This window comes from Miscanthus floridulus, chromosome 16, assembly GCF_019320115.1.
Source record: "Miscanthus floridulus cultivar M001 chromosome 16, ASM1932011v1, whole genome shotgun sequence".
Taxonomy (NCBI): Eukaryota; Viridiplantae; Streptophyta; class Magnoliopsida; order Poales; family Poaceae; genus Miscanthus; species Miscanthus floridulus.
In genome coordinates this window covers 111,867,745-111,885,499 of record NC_089595.1, presented here as the reverse complement: position 1 = coordinate 111,885,499, position 17,755 = coordinate 111,867,745, and the positions used below count along the sequence as shown (strand labels likewise).

Genomic DNA, 17,755 nt, shown 5'->3' with positions numbered 1-17,755 from the left:
CGAGCAAGCTACCGTCCAAAGCACCGCTTGCTATAATTGTCCCGTTCGGATGACAGAATTTTGGTTGAAACTGACTGAAAACACTGTTCTGGCTGAATTGTTGTAAGAGAAAAATACTGTTCCGGCTGAAAAAAGAAACCGAATATGGGGTAAGCCGAATGGGACCGATTCCCCAACGTACCCGGCGAAGAAGCACGGTACTGCACATCGGTCCTGCATGCATGTACCCTGGGTACGTACCTGATAACGCCGGCCGCCGGCCATGCTCACAAGTCGTCACAAGAAAAGGGCACGAGGCCGCCCGGTGGAGGCGGCTCACCCCCAACACAACGCAAAGCCGGCCGGCCGTCGCCACTTTTGCAGCTTTCCCGGCCGGTGCCGCTGGTGGTGTCACGGTGCGGTACCGGTACCACCACGTCAAGGACCGAACGGACGAACCGAACCCCAACGCCCAACCCCGCCTCCCAACAAGTGCTCCACACGTCAGCTGCCGGGGGGCCGAGATCACCAAATCTAAAGCCACTTTCCCCCACAAAACGCCCGTGCCGAGCCAAACGCCCAAACCCAACCCAACCGCCCGCCACGGGCGCTACCGCTACGTTTGCCCGCGCGAAAAAACAAAAACGTACACCACCATCGCCCACCTCGGCAGCTACGTGCGTGCGTGCGCATGCACCGGCGCCACCGAGCCGGCGGCCTTACTGGTGGTGGCGGGGATGGGGGCAGCAGCGGTCGACGACGCCGTGTCGATGAGGGCCGCGGTGAGGCGGCTCAGCTTCGGCGCGGCGGCGGAGGAGGAGAAGCGGGACGCCGCGGGGGAGGTCGCGAGGCTGGCGCGCGCGGACGAGCGGACGAAGCGCCTCCTGCCCGAGCTCGGCGTCGTGCCGGCGCTCCTGGACATGCTGGCCGACGGGCGGAGCGCCGCGGGAGCGCGCGTGGCCGCGGCCGGGGCGCTGCTCGAGCTCGCCAGAGGGACGCACAGGTTGGTCGGTCACTGAGTTCTACTTCTCCGTGCTTGTTGCCTACCTTGCCTGCGTGCCTGCCTTGGTGTTCTTTCCTCGAGATTCTTCTCGCGTGCAACTTCTTTTGAGAGACATGTTGTTACTAGAAACTCTTTTGGGCAGGGGAAACAGAGTGGGTAGCGTAGTATGTCTCTGCTGCATGAGATTTGAATTGGGGGAAGCAATGGTCTTGTCCCAAAATTCAGACAAAAAGAGGCCACGTTTTTGGATAGTTTTCTTTTCGAAGATGGTGCTTGAACGGTTCTGTTCCGTGGTGTCCTTCCTTTCTTTTCCTCACTCAAACATGTTTGGTTTGCTTTGAATTTGAAATCCACCTATTGTTCAGACTTTGGAGTCAGCAAATTGTGTCTCAAGTCCCCCATCAACTGCTATTTCTCCAGGAAAAGAAAGAACTCTTGACGTCAGAAAGTACATACGTACGATCCTGTTCGAGAGTCTGTATTCGGCTTATAAGCCTTGGCTTATCAGCCAACGAACAGTATTTTTCTCTTACACCAAACCAACCAGCAGTACTTTCAGTCATGGCTTTTAAGTCAATTCAGCCGAAACGAACAGGCTGTATATATTCGTTTGAATTAAAAAAAAAAACTCTGGGTTGCTGCACTTGCACATGTAACTGCGCTGTAGTCAGTCACGATGCTTTACATTCACAATTTTCACAAAACCATATAACAAAGGATTGAAAAATCACTAAATCAGAATCGGTTAGCCTTGACAAAGGTGTCCCCCCTTGGGCGGTTGTCTCTGCCATGCCAAATCCACTCAAACTGCTCTGACCTTTTGAGCAGCATTTGTCAAAGTCCTTCTTAAACAATATGCACGCCCATCAATTCTTGCCGGCTGCTGCTTTCCACAAACCATTAGGCAAGCACGGGCCAACTTTTGCGTACGTGAGAGTCCCCTCACGCCATTGTTATTTGATCTGCCAAAATCATTGACCAGAACACATACTGTTCGCTTATCTGCCGTACTATTTCAGCGAACGAACAGTGTTTTTCTCTCACAACAAATCAGCGAAACGAACAGGGCCATTAATGCCAGCGCTTTATCTGGCTCCAGTTTCAGCTTTGTTGGTTGGTATTAGGTAGCCCAAACGTACAATACTATCTCAGGCTCAGCTCTTTCAGGTTTCAGAGCCTCCCTTGTTTTCTGCAGACAAAGTTTACCAAACAAAATGGACCCAAGGCCTAACCATGTGTTTCTTTTCGTTTGTTCCATCACTTTGACGAAACCAGCTAGCTCTTACAGAGACATTTGTGCTTTATTCCCCCCCCCCCCCCCCCCCCCCCCCCCCCCCCCCTAGCGTAATGCATTTTTGGAATGTCATGTGGATATGGCCATGGGCCCCCGATAGTGACAAGCACATACATGGTGCGTCAGGAAAAGTTAGACACCATGTCACCATGTGTGTGACACGCCCACGTTGAGAACTTGGACGTACGTACCCAGTTTTTACTAGGTTTGATGTGGACTTGCACTCGTTGCTAATTTGCCTGTGTGCATCGACTGCCAATGGTGACAGTGGAATGAAACTGAAAACCACAATGGCACCCCGTGAAAGCACCCAGATGATAGAATCATAGAAGAGCAGACGTGTAATCCAATAGACCGTGATGCATGAAGCCATGTGACTTCTGAATGCTCCAAGAAGCGTTTTCTAATCGACTGGAGTTTGTTTATCCTTTCCTTTGGCTGCTTGATTAAAATTCAACAATTCACTAGTTCAGAATTGTTTCTCCTGAATTATATATTATATACTAGTGGGTACCCCGCGCGTTGCCGCGGGGAAGTGATGCAATCACGATTGAAAATTATAGTAACTAAGATGAATACACTAAAATCATCTATTGAGCAGAGTCTTTGTAGGAGCGGCTGATAAGTGTATGCGTACTGATATCATCTGTATGATCAAGATAGAATTTTAGTTGGTCTCTATAATTTATAATAGGGAGAGTAGTATTTGTATAGAAGGGCGGGCCTGGTGCAAGCGGTAGAGTCTTACCGCCTGTGACCAAAAGGTCCCGGATTCGAGTCGCGGTCTCCTCGCATTGCACAGGCGAGGTTAAGGCTTGCCACTAACACCCTTCCCCAGACCCCGCACAGAGCGGGAGCTCTCTGCACTAGGTACGCTCTTAGAGTAGTATTTGTACAGGGGCCGAAACAGTATACTTGACAGATCAATACATAGCTAGAGTTTGCCGGTTCCATGTAAGTCTTGATGAATAAGAGCAAGACGAAGCAGCAGCGAGTGTAACGGCAAGGTTAGAATTAGTGCCACAGCCAACAATTCAAGTCTACATAAACAAAAGGAAGACAAAGCAGAAGCTGAATCCTTAGGCCTCCGCTGAGCTGCAGTGATATGGAAATAAAATTGAAGTTAATGTGATGCTGTTTGTATACATCACCATACCAGTTGGAATGGTTTTCAAGCAGCGAAGTGACACTGCCAGCCTGTTCGGTTGGCTGGTTCGTATCGTTGCTGGTTCGTAAAGAAGTACTGCTGGCTGGTTTGTGCGAGAGAAAAAGAGGGGCTGGCCAGCCCAGCCAGCCAGCAAGCCTCAGCCGAACAGGCGGCTGAAAGATGGCCATAAGAAAGTGGAGGCATATGCATGGTCATGGGAGGTAAAGGAACGATGATCTGCAAAACAGAATGATGTAGATTTCAAGGCACAGTACCGTGAACTTCTCATTTTTTTTATGTTGCTATATGCAGTATGGTCATACATAAACAGAACGTATTTTTCTTCTTGGTAGGTCTGTATAATGTTCAATTAAATGTAGAGAGGCAATATGTTAACATACGCTCCTATCAGATGCAGCAAGAGCAACAGTTAAAGTATAGGCTAAGAGAATTTTTTGGGAACATTTATGAATACTCAGTAGCAGTTAGAAGCACAAAGAAAGAGGAACAAATAATGGTAATTGCTCCTTATACTAAGAACAGTAGGTGTAATAGTGGTAGTACTCCGGGAACATCTGTTTTACTTTTGGATCAGTGTGTGTATGAACATATTTATGGAAAGGTTAGACTTCTATCCATCATCAGGAAAAGATACTATATAGGTAAGTTCACGGCTTGAAGGTCACCATTGAGTATACAACTTGTTAGAAGATTGGATTGGAGGATCTAATTATATAAGAAAATGACAAAGGCAGTAACACAGACATATAGTATGGCCCGAAAAATAAGCTCTGGGTAACTAAGTCTTTTTCCCTATGAAATGATAAGGCTATCAGGTCTCTGCGGTAATTGTAGACTGAGTCGGTAGCTGTAATTTTTTTGCCAGTTTGACGACTATCATAGAAGTGGTTACTATATGTCTTCCTATTGGATCGGAACGCAGAATGTTGGCATGAACCTGAGGACACATACAGAAAATAGCAGATTTAGAGAAGGTGAAGGGGTTTGTAGTGTAGCCATAAGGGCAAATTGCATCTGACAGAATTCAGTAAGCCGACGTGACATGGTAAGTAAGCAGTTCAGGTGTACCTATATTTGTAAGTCACATGAGATGCCATTTTCATCTCGGGTTGTCCAAAATCTGTGGTTTTAATCACCTGCACCACTGTTAGCTGAAACGGTACTTCAGGGGAGGAAAATCATGCACAAAATACCCAAATCTGTAAGGGGCTGCAGTAGCATTGCAAGTCAGTAAGGCCTCGTTTAGATTGCGAAAAAATTTCAACCCGATAAATAGTAGCACTTTCGTCTTATTTGACAAATATTGTCCAATCGTGGACCAACTAGGCTCAAAAGATTCATCTCGTGATTTCGAACTAAACTGTGCAATTAGTTATTTTTTTTACCTATATTTAATACTCCAAGCGGCTAAAAATTGATGTGGTGGAGAGAAAGTGAAAAAACTTGGAATTTGGATGGCATCTAAACAAGGCCTAAATGTAAGTTTTGACACAGTATGAGCAGAGTTGCAAAAGGAGAGTACCTGTGGAACCGTAGTAGCTGCACACATCAATAATCTGTAGAGTATTTACGACACGGTTAGAAACCCACACAACCAAAAAAAAAAAGGACACGTACGCAGGCATTAATACCTGAATTCAGTTGGTATTTGTTCACATGTCATTTAAAATTTCAGTGTGGACAGAAATTTCTGTAAGCAAAGGTACCATAGGTATGAGAAAACAAAAGCAACTGAATTGGAGAGGCCGACGGAAGGTATCCATTTATTTTCTGCAGCGAAGCATGAGAACTCACCGTTTCCGTTCCTGGAAGCCGCAAACAGTCTACGCCTTGTGCGCCTGAAAGTCCGGTGGGATGTGCGGCACCTGAATCGGAGGAACCGGAGATGGAGCGGAGGAGGGACGCACCAGTGGGCCACATCTTCCTTCACCAGCGATGGCAGCAGCAGCATGCACGCGAGCGTAGATGCAAGGGAGCGGCGTGCAGCCGGGGACGGCGGAGCGGGCCGGGGCTGCGCCGGCATGACCAGCGTGGAGCGGGGGTCGCCTGCTGGGACGCCGCGGCCAGGAGGACAGGGTGGGGCAGTGGAGGAGGAGGCGGCGGCGGCGGCGGCGTGGCGAGGAGGCCGCGGATTTTTTTTCTTTCTTTCTTTCTTTTTACGGCAAGGAGGCGGCGGGTGTTTGCGGGCAGCGTGCTGCGGCTGCTGAGGAAGGTTCCAGGTGAGGCCAGAAGGGAGGAGGATCGGACGGACCTGATCGCTGGATGTACGGATGGGACAGAAGGAATTGTTAGGTGACGTGGACGCAGGGGCTGTCAATTTTGGTATACAGCATTAAGAGAATAGCATTAAGAGAGTATGGTAGATTAGTCTGCAATTTGAGTAGTTGATGGAAAAATGGCAAAGCCTTTCTTTGAATTTGCATTATGTTTTTGGTGCATCTGTTGATTCTGCTCTGCAATTTTAGTTTTTAGGTGATTGATTGAAAAAAAAAAGTAGTGCTTTATTAGTACTGCAATTTTAGGTGATTGAAAAAAGGGCAAAATTGTTCTTTGAACTCCATTGCAGCATGTTTTCTGCACATCTGTAATATTCTGGGTTGTCATTTTGGTTATCTGCTGAAGTGCTGATGGGCTTCTGCTCTTGGTTTTCAGAAATAAGGTGCACATCGTCAAGGCCGGTCTGCTCAAGAAGCTGCCGCGGCTCACGGACGACAAGGACCTGTCGAGAAGCCAGGAGCTGGCGCTGCTGGTTCTTTCCATCTCGTCACTGGCCAACACCGACTTCCCCCTCTCCACCACCGAGCTCCTGCCGTTCCTCGTGGCCACGCTGAGCGCCGCCGACGTCCGGTCCGACACGAAGCTGCCGTGCCTGGCGGCCCTCCGCAACCTGTCGACGAAGCTCGAGCACGCGCGCGACGTGGTGTCCAGCGGCGCCGTGCGCGCGCTCCTGTCCCTGTCCCTCTCGCTGGACCGGAAGACGTCCGAGGCGGCGCTGTGCATCCTCGGGGAGCTGGCGGCAGCGAGCGCGGCGGCGAGGAAGGCGATGGAGGAGGAGGAGGGCGAGGCGGCGTCGCGGGCGGTCCTGGAGGCCATGACGCGGCACGAGAGCGCGCGGTGCCAGGAGCACGCGACGTACCTGGCCATGGTGCTCGCGCGGCACGGCAGCCGCGCGCTTCGGCGCAGGATGCGCCAGCTCGGCGTCGTGCAGGTGCTCCTGGAGGTCTCGCTGCTCGGCAGCCCGCTCGCGCAGCGGCGGGCGGCCAAGATCCTGCAGTGGTTCAAGGAGGAAGGGCCGCAGCAGAGCAGGGTCAGCGCGCACTCGGGGCCTCGCGTGGAGGGAGACGGCGGCACGTCGTGCCCCGACGACGACGTCGCCGGCGAGGACGGCCGGGAGGCGAAGGATTGCCGCCGGGATACCACCGTGGGCAAGATTGTGAGGCAGAGCCTGGATAGGAACATGAAGTGTATACTGAGGAGGGCCACGGCGTCCGTGGACCTGACCAATGTTAAGCTGCTGGTTACGAGCTCTAGCTCCAAGAGCTTGCCTTGCTGAACTCGATTATCAAGTGTTCAGTTTTCCCTTCTATTTTGATGATCACCATTCTTTCTGAGTGCTGGAAGGTTGACGCATTCTCCTCAACTGTTTTTTTTTCTTTTTTGGTGAAAGGCGCGCATAGTATCACCATCGAAACCGCCTGCAAACTGCCAAACTGCAATGAACGGTAGAGTAGGGCTGAGCACAGCATACAGGTTTGAAGAAAGGCAAATCTACCCTAGTTGCCATCGATAATGCGGCCATTAGCACCTAACCATCTTGGAAACCTTCGTGGGCCGTACAGGGTCCTTCCGTCGGCCAGGTCGTCTTCGGCTCCTCAAACTCGCAACGCAACACACACTTACCCCGCCGCCGCCGCCGCCGCCTTCCACGTTTGTTTGAGGCAAGCATGGCAGGCATCCCATCAGGTGAAGGCGGCGGCGACGACCGCAATCACAGTTGGTTTTCGGAACGGTTTCCGCCTTACTCTACTTTTGTTCTCCAGTCTATCAGCAAGTACGACTTGGACCTCCGAGATGTTGTCTGGCCTAAGTCATCTTCCGATACACGAAAGGATGGACGCCCTTGGAAAGGTGCGCTCAGTTGCTTTTCCTGTTGTCATTTGAACTTTCACATGAACCCTATTGTCGTGCCTTTTATAATCCCTAATGATATTCCCCAATCTGTATCGACGATCAAAGTATACTAAGATCAAGCAACCGTAACGCCTTTTCAGAAATGGAAAGAATACTCGCTGTCTAAAGCACCTTCGGTACACACCAGTACCAGCGACGACGACGAGGATGGAGATGAGGTGGACGAAGACCAGGTGGAAGAAGTCGAGGAGGACTGGGAGGGAGGAAGACTGAAGGTTTGTATTGTGTTCTATAAATTTCAACTGATATTCCAACATACCAGATTTGCTCAGCACTTTTAGTAACTTCTTAGGCTAATTTGTATAACATTAATGTTTTTCAGCTGATAGATGATGGAAAGAAAACTCTTTGTGCCGAAGAACACCAGATCTATAATGAATGTGAAAGAGAATGCAAGAAGCCATACTTAGCTGTATGCGTTGAGCGCCATGGAGAAGAAGCCTGAGGCTCGAGAAACAAATAATCCTTTTAGCCGGCAATGATTTATGTTCAACTTAATTATTATGGCGCACTGGTTTTTGTTGGACTCTTGCTTCTCTTATAATCCGTCTTTTTTCAGTTTGTTTTTTCAGTCGGAACAGTGTTTTTCTCTCACACCAAATCAGCCGGAATAGTGTTTTGACTTATTTTTTCAGCGAAGCGAACGGGGCTGATCATCTATGAAGAATTATCAACTCTTGAAGCTTCATGGTTTGAGTGTCTATTGGCCGTCGCATACATCTGTTATACCCTGCATTAGCTTCAGAAAGTTAGGCAACCAGTGCCAGTTAGTTGCTACACTTAGGCCCTGTTCGGCAGGACTGAAAAATACTGTTCTGACTGATTTTTGTGAGAGAAAAATACTATTCTGGCAGGATGTAAACAGTGATTTCGTGAGTGGCGGAGCCAGCCAGCCGAACAGCCTCTTAGTTTCTAAAAGCCCTGCACTATTGTAAGCCAAGAAAAAAAATATTATTTTTTTTATAATACATATCTGTATTACTAGACAAGGACAACGTAAAAGACAAGCAAATACAGATATGACGGTACAGGATAGTCCCAACGAACTTGCACAGAAGCCCCTATAGAAAATACAAATCACATCCCCTGGCCACCGTGCACGTCGATCTCGTTGGCGAACTCCACCTCCGTCCATTTCAGACGCCGGGAACACCCGCCGCCACCCAGATCCGGAGGAACCCCATCGCATAGTAGCTTTGAAATGAGCCGCACTAGACACCCGACGCCGAGCCCGGGTCGATTCTGTCGTTGAAGAAGCTTCGGCCAGGGACGCACCCCGAGTTCCACCGACCATGGATCGCAGCTCGCCGTCGACTCGCGCCGAGGGAGGCTCGAGCTCGATCCACTCTTCAGCCAGCCACATCACCCTTAACCGTCGCTGCACCCTTGACGAAACACGTCGCCGGCACCGCCGCCTCCCCGAGACGACGGAATGGCAATCCGCGCGGACTCCTTTACAGAAGCCGGCAAAGCCGGACTCCACCTCCATGCGATCGTCGCCAGCACCGGAGTAGAGCTCTCACGAGACGGGGAAGAGCGTGAGAAGACCTTATTCCTTGACGCCACCGCCGGACACCAGACCCTATACCTAGAGGGACCTAATCTACACTGCCGGGCGGAGATCCACTCATTCCCCTCACATCCGAGGCCAGTAAGACCATCGGAGACGAGAAAGAATGGTGGTCTCACCGGCGGGAGCACCTGTTTCTCTCGCCGCCTCCGCAGTCGCCTGGAGAATAGACGAGGCTTCAAAAAAAAATATTGACAAAGGAAAATAAAGGGCACCTATAAAATTCTGGGATAACTAAAATGATAAAGACCAAATTTTATAGTTGCAGTCTACCATCAAACATACATGCCATACAACGGTGATAAAACAAGAGAAATCTGACACAATCATGGAAGCATGTTCCGTTGATTAGTAATCGTCGTTGAAACATGTTTCTTTAATAGTAGTATTGCATCAACTTTAGCCCTTTCAGTCTTTATTAAAAAAAAGCAATGGCAGCAGGTATGAGGTAGATGCAAATCTGATAACGCTGGAATCACTTACCACTCGATAGCATTCAGCCTTAATAAAATACAGAAATTTGGAATCCCCTACTACTCAATGTATTCTTTGGATTACCCTACGAGAAGATAAATAACTTCACGAAGTCACCACTAACCTTTAGGAGGTATATGAAAGCTGATCTGTAGCACAAAAGGTGTTGGAGGGTAAACAATGCAATGGTATACATGGAAGAATGGAATACATGATCAGACAAGCTTGCACAAGAGAAAAACTGCTATTAGCATTGGTCTCCAATCACTACTGGCTGAAAGATTATCTTTCAATTAGATACTGACACTACTGGCTGAAAGATTCTCTTTCAATTAGATACTGATTATTCCAAATGCCTCAGCGACGCTGGTCTAGTTGAGACGGTGTAACCTGGAAGATGGTAACCAAGGAAAATGAACAAATATATTGAAATATATCGAAAGAAAGTGCAACGAATTTTGTGGCCTGAAGAACTTGCATTTAACTAAACACATAAATTGCAAGCATTTAGAAAGAAGCAAACCTAACAAGATCACCTTGGATGTGGCGAGCGTGGCAGAGTCCACGAGCAGCAAGTATGGGCGTCCGCCGCGAGCTCCATGGCGGCATGGCGGAGGTCCTCGATGAGCGTGACTGAGTCGACGTGGATCAAGCGCCTACAGACGGCCGGGTGGGCCTCCTGCCGCTTCGAGTTCGACGCAAGTGGAGGAGGGTCATTTTGGAAACCGTCGAGGACCGTATAGCTAGCTAGTGTCCTTCCGTCGGCCAGGTCTTCGGCTCCTCAAACGCGCAACGCAGCACAGTTTGTTACCCCCGCCGCCGCCTTCTTCGCCTTCGACGTTCGAGGGAGAGCAAAGCATGCCAGTGCCAGGCATCCCATCAGGTGAAGGCAGCGGCGATGACCGCAATCGCAGTTGGTTTTTGGAACGGTTTCCGCCCTTCCCTGCTTCGGTTATCGTGTTTTTCCACAAATACAAGGACCTCCTCGGGGAGATGTTGTCTGACCTAAGTCATCTTCCGAATTCCGATACACGAAAGGATGGACGCCCTTGGAAAGGTGCGTTCAGTTGCTTTTCCTGTTGTCATTTGAACTTTCACATGGACCCTATCGTCGTGCCTTTTAGAATCCCTGATGATATTCCCCAATCTGTATCGACGATCAAAGTATACAATGTTCAATATCGTAACCCCTTTTCAGAAATTGAAAGAACACGAGCTGTCTAAAGCGCCTTCGGTACACACCAGCGAAGACGAGGAGGACTAGGATGAGGACGAGGACGAGTAGGAGGACATGGAGGGAGGAAGAGCGAAGGATTGTATTGTCCTCTATAAATTTCAATTGATATGCTAGCATACTAGATTTTGTGCTGGCAGAATCCGTAGATTGCATTCGGTTTGCTTAGCACTGTTAGTAACTTCTTAGGCTAATTTGTACAGCATTAATGTTTTTCAGTTGATAGATGATGAAAGGAAACCTCGTCGTGCTGAAGAGCATCAGGTCTATAGTGAATCTGAAAGAGAATGCAAGAAGCCATGATTAGCTGAGTGCGTTGAGAAGCCTGAGGCTCGAGAAACAAAATAGTCGGAATAATCCTTTTACCCAACAATGATTTATGTTCCCACTTAGTAGTTATTATGCACAATCAGAATTCTAGACTTTCCCTGGTAAGCTGGACTTCTCTTAGTGTTTTAGCATTAAAAAATTTAGTATAAATTTTTCCTACTAAATACCTCCTAGTGTGATTCTCATATGCTATGACTGGTGGTAGTATTTTACTACTACTTAAAAACACTAGGAGAAATCCATCATTTTGGTAGGGATGGCGCACTCTATTCTAATGCATTATTTTTATATAATGTTCTTGTCAATTTGTCTATAATCAGAGTCAGGGTATGGTCGGTTGTTCCAGCATTCATGCGATTAAGCATGCTGTACCTTTTTCGTCAAGTTTCGATATACCCTCCTGAACAGTCAAACCGTGTTAACTTGGTGACCTAGATTAACTAGAGTTGCTATGACAATAGTTTTCAAATTGACATCACTAGATATGTTATCCCTCCGTTAAAATTGTAAGTTTTTTTCGTAGATACTAGTGGTCATGCACGTGCCGCACGTGTGGTTATGCGATACATTTACATTCATGAGTTGAGATAATACAAAAATAACCTTGGATGTTTTTTTCATTCAAGAGTTGAGTTGATGCAACCAATTTGGCTGCATTTATCACATCCTCCAAACAAGACCTTATGGGCCGTTCGCTTCGCTGAAAAAACAAGCTGAAATACTGTTCCGACTGATTTTTTGTGAGAGAAAAACACTGTTCCAGTTGAAAAGATAAGCCGAAAAGCATTGGTATTCATGTCTTAGGGCATGTACAACCCATAGATAGGGTGTCGTCTATAAAAGTTTCGAGTCTGATATACACACAGCTAAAAAGACATATCATACAATGGACTATAGGTTTAATGTTTTCCATATAGCCAAGATAAATCATGAAAACCCTTTTGCTACCATTGTGTTACTATTTGATAGAAAATGGATGAAGCTCTTCATTTTTAGAACAGTAATGATATGTTCAAAGGAACGTATTTGGTTCAAACATACCATACATTGCAATAGGTGCCAAACAGCCAATATATAATTTCAGTTATCAGAAAAATATCACCATACATTCCCTCAAGGAAGTATTACAGTACAGGTACGACTTGTTCATATGCCATAACTACTGATATCTGAATAGAAGAGTTTCATGTTTGATAATTGTTTCATGTTTCATTCAGCTTGTCTCCACACAATTAATTAAAATTACAGCTTGTTTCATCTAGCCAGGTCCTTGTTCTTCCTAGCCAGCTTCTACTATATACTGAAATCGGTGTTTCAGTAGTTGAACTGATTTGCTAACCACCTAGGGACGGGCCCACAGTATTCAAGAGTATTCATTTGAATACCAATTTTTTCGATAATGCTTCCATGCGGGCGTTTGTCTCGGTCCGGACGCTGCGCGCCACACTCCGCCTCGCCCGCGACGGTTGCTCTCTCCCTTTGCTCGCCTCGAGCGTCGTGCGGCCTGCCCGCCGCGCCCCATCCTGTGCATGCTGCCTCTGCTCTCTCCATCTCTTGCTCTCTATCTCGCGTCCACTGATAGCAAAGCGCCTCCCCGGCCTCTTCCCCATCCCCCAACGCCGCTGGTATGCCTCACCGCAGCTCGCCTCGGGTCATCACCGGGCAGGCCAAGGGCACCCACGAGCGCGGTCTGATGCTAGTGGTGCTTGTGCATCGCCACTCGCCGCCGGCTCCCACCTCGACTACCGAAATCGATCGGCCCATGCCTCCTCCTCCCCTATGCTGCAAATATATGTTTCGAGTGTTTCAGAGGTATATTGCAATTGTTTCATATAGACGTTGCAAAAATAGATCGAGAATGTTGCACATGTTGCATATGATGTAAGTGTTTCAGGGGCATGTTGCAAGCGTTTGTTCAAGATGTTTCAACTGTTCCAAGACGTATCTTGCAAGCATTTTGATCTGGATGTTGCATATGTTTCATACATATGTTGTAAACAATATTTTTCAAATGTTTCATCTATTTCATATTATGTTGCAGCAAGTGTTTTTATGTTGCAAGTTGTAATTGTTTTATCTACATGTTGCATATGTTTCATCTATTTTAGACGTATGTTGCATTCAAGCGTTTTATATTGCACGTGTTCCATGTTGTTCAGAGAGTCAGGGGTGCGAGGAGTGATGGTGGCATGGCACGGGCGCCAGGGAATAGGGGGCGTCGAGCCGGGGACCAGCGGACGTGGCGCGCAGCGCACTGGGGCCTGGCGGTTGGGGTGCGATGGGGCGGGGTGCACGTGTAGGGCGGGGCGAACAGCCAGGCGGATGGGGACAGGTCGAATCGAGACGAACGGGGCGGATTGCACGTGCATGGCAAGTCATCCGGACGCAGGGGTGCCCGTACAGGGCGGGGCAAAATAGCGGACGGGGGCAGGCTACACGCTTGTCCGTTCGGGCGGTAGCCACTTCAAAAAAAATTAACAAAAAATCATATATATAGTGTATGTATAAGTATGTATATGGAAAAAAACAAAAACAAAAATACAGCGAACTTGAACACCAATACAGCAGATCAGACCAAAATAACATCTTTCTACCCGTTTTCCTCCCCCACCCGAAGCCCCAACGAGGTCCAGCGGCCCATATTCTCACCCGCGAGCCAACAACGCCTGCTCCCAACTCCTCTCCCCCACGCTCACCCGTGGTCACGGGAGTCGGAACGGAAGCCGCACGCGACTCAGCGTTTTCTCCCTGAACTGGCGTCCGGCGAACCAGTCTAGCTTCGAGTGGCGGCGCCTTGGTGGCCGTCCGGAGGGCAAGCATGGCAGGCATCCCATCAGGAGAAGGCAGCGGCGATGCCAGGGATTGCAGTATCCCGGTTTCGGAATTGTTTACGCCTTTCCCTTCTTCTGTTACCAAGTTTTTCTGCGAATACGACTTGGACCTCATCGGGGAGATGTGGTCTGGCCTAAGTGATCTTCCGTTTGACGAAGGGTCAGAGGCCCTTGGAAAGGTGCGTTCAGTTGCTTTTCCTGTTGCCATGCTTCAGTCATTTGAACTTTCACACGAACCCTACTAGCTACTGTCGTGCCTTTTATAATCCATGGTATTCCTCAATCTGTATCGACGATCAAAGTATACTAAGATCAAGCATCCTAATGCCTTTTCAGAAATTGGAAGAATACTCGCTGTCTAAAGCGCCTTCAATACACGCCACTGAAGAGGAGGACTTTAAAGTGATTTTGAGCTTAAATGGCTTATAAATAAAAAAATCTACCATAAAAAACCACATATATCTAGTCCACAAAGTGAGATATGCTACTGATGAAACATGAGAGTATAAAGTTGGTAACCTTTAGAACCGAATAATCGATGGAGAAATTGAAGAAATCTTATGATTACCGGCGATGAGGGAGAAAAGAGGCCGGCGATGAAGCAAGAACACTGAGTTCAGCAACCAGGACTAAATGTCCCTTTCCAGTCCCGGACGAAGCCTCCAGGCGAGAGTAGACTTTTACTCCTGATTGGAGAGACCAACCAAGAGTAAAAGTTAACATTTAGTCCCGGTTGGTAGTTCCAACCAGGACTAAAGGTCCCCTGCAGCAAAAGTCTGCCGCAGTAGCCGTTGGGCAGGGACCTTTAGTCCCGGTTAGAGCTACCAACCGGGACTAAAGGTTTCTCTAGTCCCGGGCGCGAAAAATACCGGAACTAAAGCTAAATTTCAAAGTGGATCAAAAGTCGTTTCTCTACTAGTGTTCTTAGGCTAATTTATACAGCATTAATGTTTTTCAGTCGATAGATGATGAAAGGAAACCTCGTCGTGCTGAAGAACATCAGGTCTATAGTGAATCTGAAAGAGAATGCAAGAAGCCATGATTAGCTGAATGCGTTGAGAAGCCTGAGGCTCGAGAAACAAAATAGTCGGAATAATCCTTTTACCCAACAATGATTTATGTTCCCACTTAGTAGTTATTATGCACAATCAGAATTCTAGACTTTCACGGGTAAGCTGGATTTCTCTTAGTGTTTTAGCATTAAAAAATTTAGTATAAAATTTTCCTACTAAATGTCTCCTAGTGTGATTTTCATGTGCTATGACTAGTGGTAGTATTTTACTACTACTTAAAAACACTAGGAGAAATCCATCATTTTGGTAGGGATGGCGCACTCTATTCTAATGCATTATTTTTATATAATGTTCTTGTTAATTTGGCTAAAATCAGAGTCAGGTTGGGATGGTCGGTTGTTCCAGCATTCGTGCGATTAAGCATGCTGTACCTTTTTCGTCAAGTTTCGATATACCCTCCTGAACAGTCAAACCGTGTTAACTTGGTGATCTAGATTAACTAGAGTTGCTATGACAATAGTTTTCAAATTGACCTCACTAGATATATTATCCCTCTGTTAAAATTGTAAGTTTTTTTTAGATACTAGTGGTCATGCACGTGCCGCACGTGTGGTTATGCGATACATTTACATTCATGAGTTGAGATAATGCAAAAATAGCCTTGGATGTTTTTTTTTCATTCAAGAGTTGAGTTGATGCAACCAATTTGGCTGCATTTATCACATCCTCCAAAAAAGACTTTGGTCCCGTTCGCTTCGCTGAAAAAACAAGCTAAAATACTGTTTCGACTGATTTGTTGTGAGAGAAAAACACTGTTTCAGTTGCAAAGACAAGCCGAAAAGCATTGGTATTCATGTCTTAGGGCATATACAACCCATAGATAGGGTGTTGTCTATAAAAGTTTCGAGTCTGATATACACACAGCTAAAAAGACATATCATATAATGGACTATAATGTTTTCCATATAGCCAAGATAAATCATGAAAACCCTTTTTGCTACCATTGTGTTACTATTTGATAGAAAATGGATCAAGCTCTTCATCTTTAGAACAGTAATGATATGTTCAAAGGAACGTATTTGGTTCAAACATACCATACATTGCAATAGGTGCCAAGCCAAACAGCCAATATATAATTTCAGTTATCAGAAAAATATCACCACACATTCCCTCAAGGAAGTATCACCACACATTCCCTCAAGGAAGTATTACAGTACAGGTACGACTTGTTCATATGCCATAACTACTGATATCTGAATAGAAGAGTTTCATGTTTGATAATTGTTTCATGTTTCATTCAGCTTGTCTCCAGACAATTAATTAAAATTACAGCTTGTTTCATCTATCCAGGTCCTTGTTCTTCATAGCCAGCTTCTACTATATACTGAAATCGGTGTTTCAGTAGTTGAACTGATTTGCTAACCACCTAGGGACGGGCCCACAGTATTCAAGAGTATTCATTTGAATACCAATTTTTTCGATAATGCTTCGCCCACGACGGTTGCGCTCTCCCTTTGCTCGCCTCGAGCGTCGTGCGGCCTGCCCGCTGCGCCCCCATCCTGTGCATGCTGCCTCTGCTCTCTCCATCTCTGGCTCTCTATCTCGCGTCCACTGATAGCAAAGCGTCTCCCGGGCCTCTTCCCCATCCCCCAACGCCGCTGGTATGCCTCACCGCAGCTCGCCTCGGGTCATCACCGGGCAGACCAAGGGCACCCACGAGCGCGGTCTGATGCTAGTGGTGCTTGTGCATCGCCACTCGCCGCCGGCTCCCACCTCGACTACCGAAATCGATCGGCCCATGCCTCCTCCTCCCCTATGCTGCAAATATATGTTTCGAGTGTTTCAGATGTTTCAGAGGTATATTGCAATTGTTTCATATGGACGTTGCAAAAATAGAGCGGGAATGTTGCACATGTTGCATATGTTGTAAGTGTTTCAGAGGCATGTTGCAAGCGTTTGTTCAAGATGTTTCAACTGTTCCAAGACGTATGTTGCAAGCATTTTGATCTGGATGTTGCATATGTTTCATACATATGTTGTAAACATTATTTTTCAAATGTTTCATATGTTTCATATTATGTTGTAGCAAGTGTTTCTATGTTGCAAGTTGTAATTGTTTTATCTACATGTTGCATATGTTTCATCTATTTTAGACGTATGTTGCATTCAAGCGTTTTATGTTGCATGTGTTCCATGTTGTTCAGAGAGTCAGGGGTGCGAGGAGTGATGGTGGCACGACACGGGCGCCAGGGAATAGGGGGCGTCGAGCCGGGGACCAGCGGACGTGGCGCGCAGCGCGCTGGGGCCTAGCGGTTGGGGTGCGACGGGGCGGGGTGCGCGTGTAGGGCGGGGCGAACAGCCAGGTGGATGGGGACAGGTCGAATCGACGGAGCGGACTGCACGTGCATAGCAAGTCATCCGGACGCAGGGGTGCCCGTGCAGGGCGGGGCAAATTAGCGGACGGGGGCAGGCTGCACGCTTGTCCGTTCGGGCGGTAGCCACTTCAAAAAAATTTAACAAAAAATCATATATATAGTGTATGTATAAGTATGTATATGGAAAAAAACAAAAACAAAAATACAGCGAACTTGAACACCAATACAGCAGATCAGACCAAAATAACATCTTTCTACCCGTTTTCCTCCCCCACCCGAAGCCCCAACGAGGT

At 47.4% G+C, this 17,755-nt stretch overlaps 1 protein-coding gene, 1 long non-coding RNA gene and 1 pseudogene across 4 annotated transcripts; 2 read left to right on the top strand and 1 right to left on the bottom strand.

The window, feature by feature from the left end:
- The first annotated feature begins 539 nt into the window (after positions 1 to 539).
- Positions 540 to 7,320, top strand: LOC136514253 (U-box domain-containing protein 7-like). Its single transcript, XM_066508240.1, has 2 exons — positions 540 to 982; positions 6,097 to 7,320. The coding sequence occupies exons 1-2, from the start codon at positions 717 to 719 to the stop codon at positions 6,995 to 6,997; spliced, it is 1,167 nt and encodes a 388-aa protein (XP_066364337.1). The 5' UTR covers positions 540 to 716; the 3' UTR covers positions 6,998 to 7,320.
- LOC136514255 (uncharacterized) lies at positions 2,356 to 5,628 on the bottom strand. 3 transcript variants are annotated; one of them, XR_010773593.1, is made up of 5 exons: positions 5,239 to 5,628; positions 5,076 to 5,134; positions 4,513 to 5,000; positions 3,433 to 4,381; positions 2,356 to 3,316 (listed from the first exon to the last, which is right to left on the bottom strand). It is a non-coding gene; the product is annotated as an uncharacterized lncRNA (long non-coding RNA). The 3 variants fall into 3 exon arrangements; XR_010773594.1 differs by lacking the exon at positions 2,356 to 3,316 and having other exon boundaries at positions 3,388 to 4,381; positions 4,513 to 4,653; positions 4,967 to 5,000; XR_010773592.1 differs by lacking the exon at positions 2,356 to 3,316 and having other exon boundaries at positions 3,388 to 4,381.
- Positions 7,321 to 7,388: 68 nt separating the features above from the next.
- On the top strand, positions 7,389 to 8,206 carry LOC136514254 (uncharacterized; annotated as a pseudogene).
- Positions 8,207 to 17,755: the final 9,549 nt, after the last annotated feature.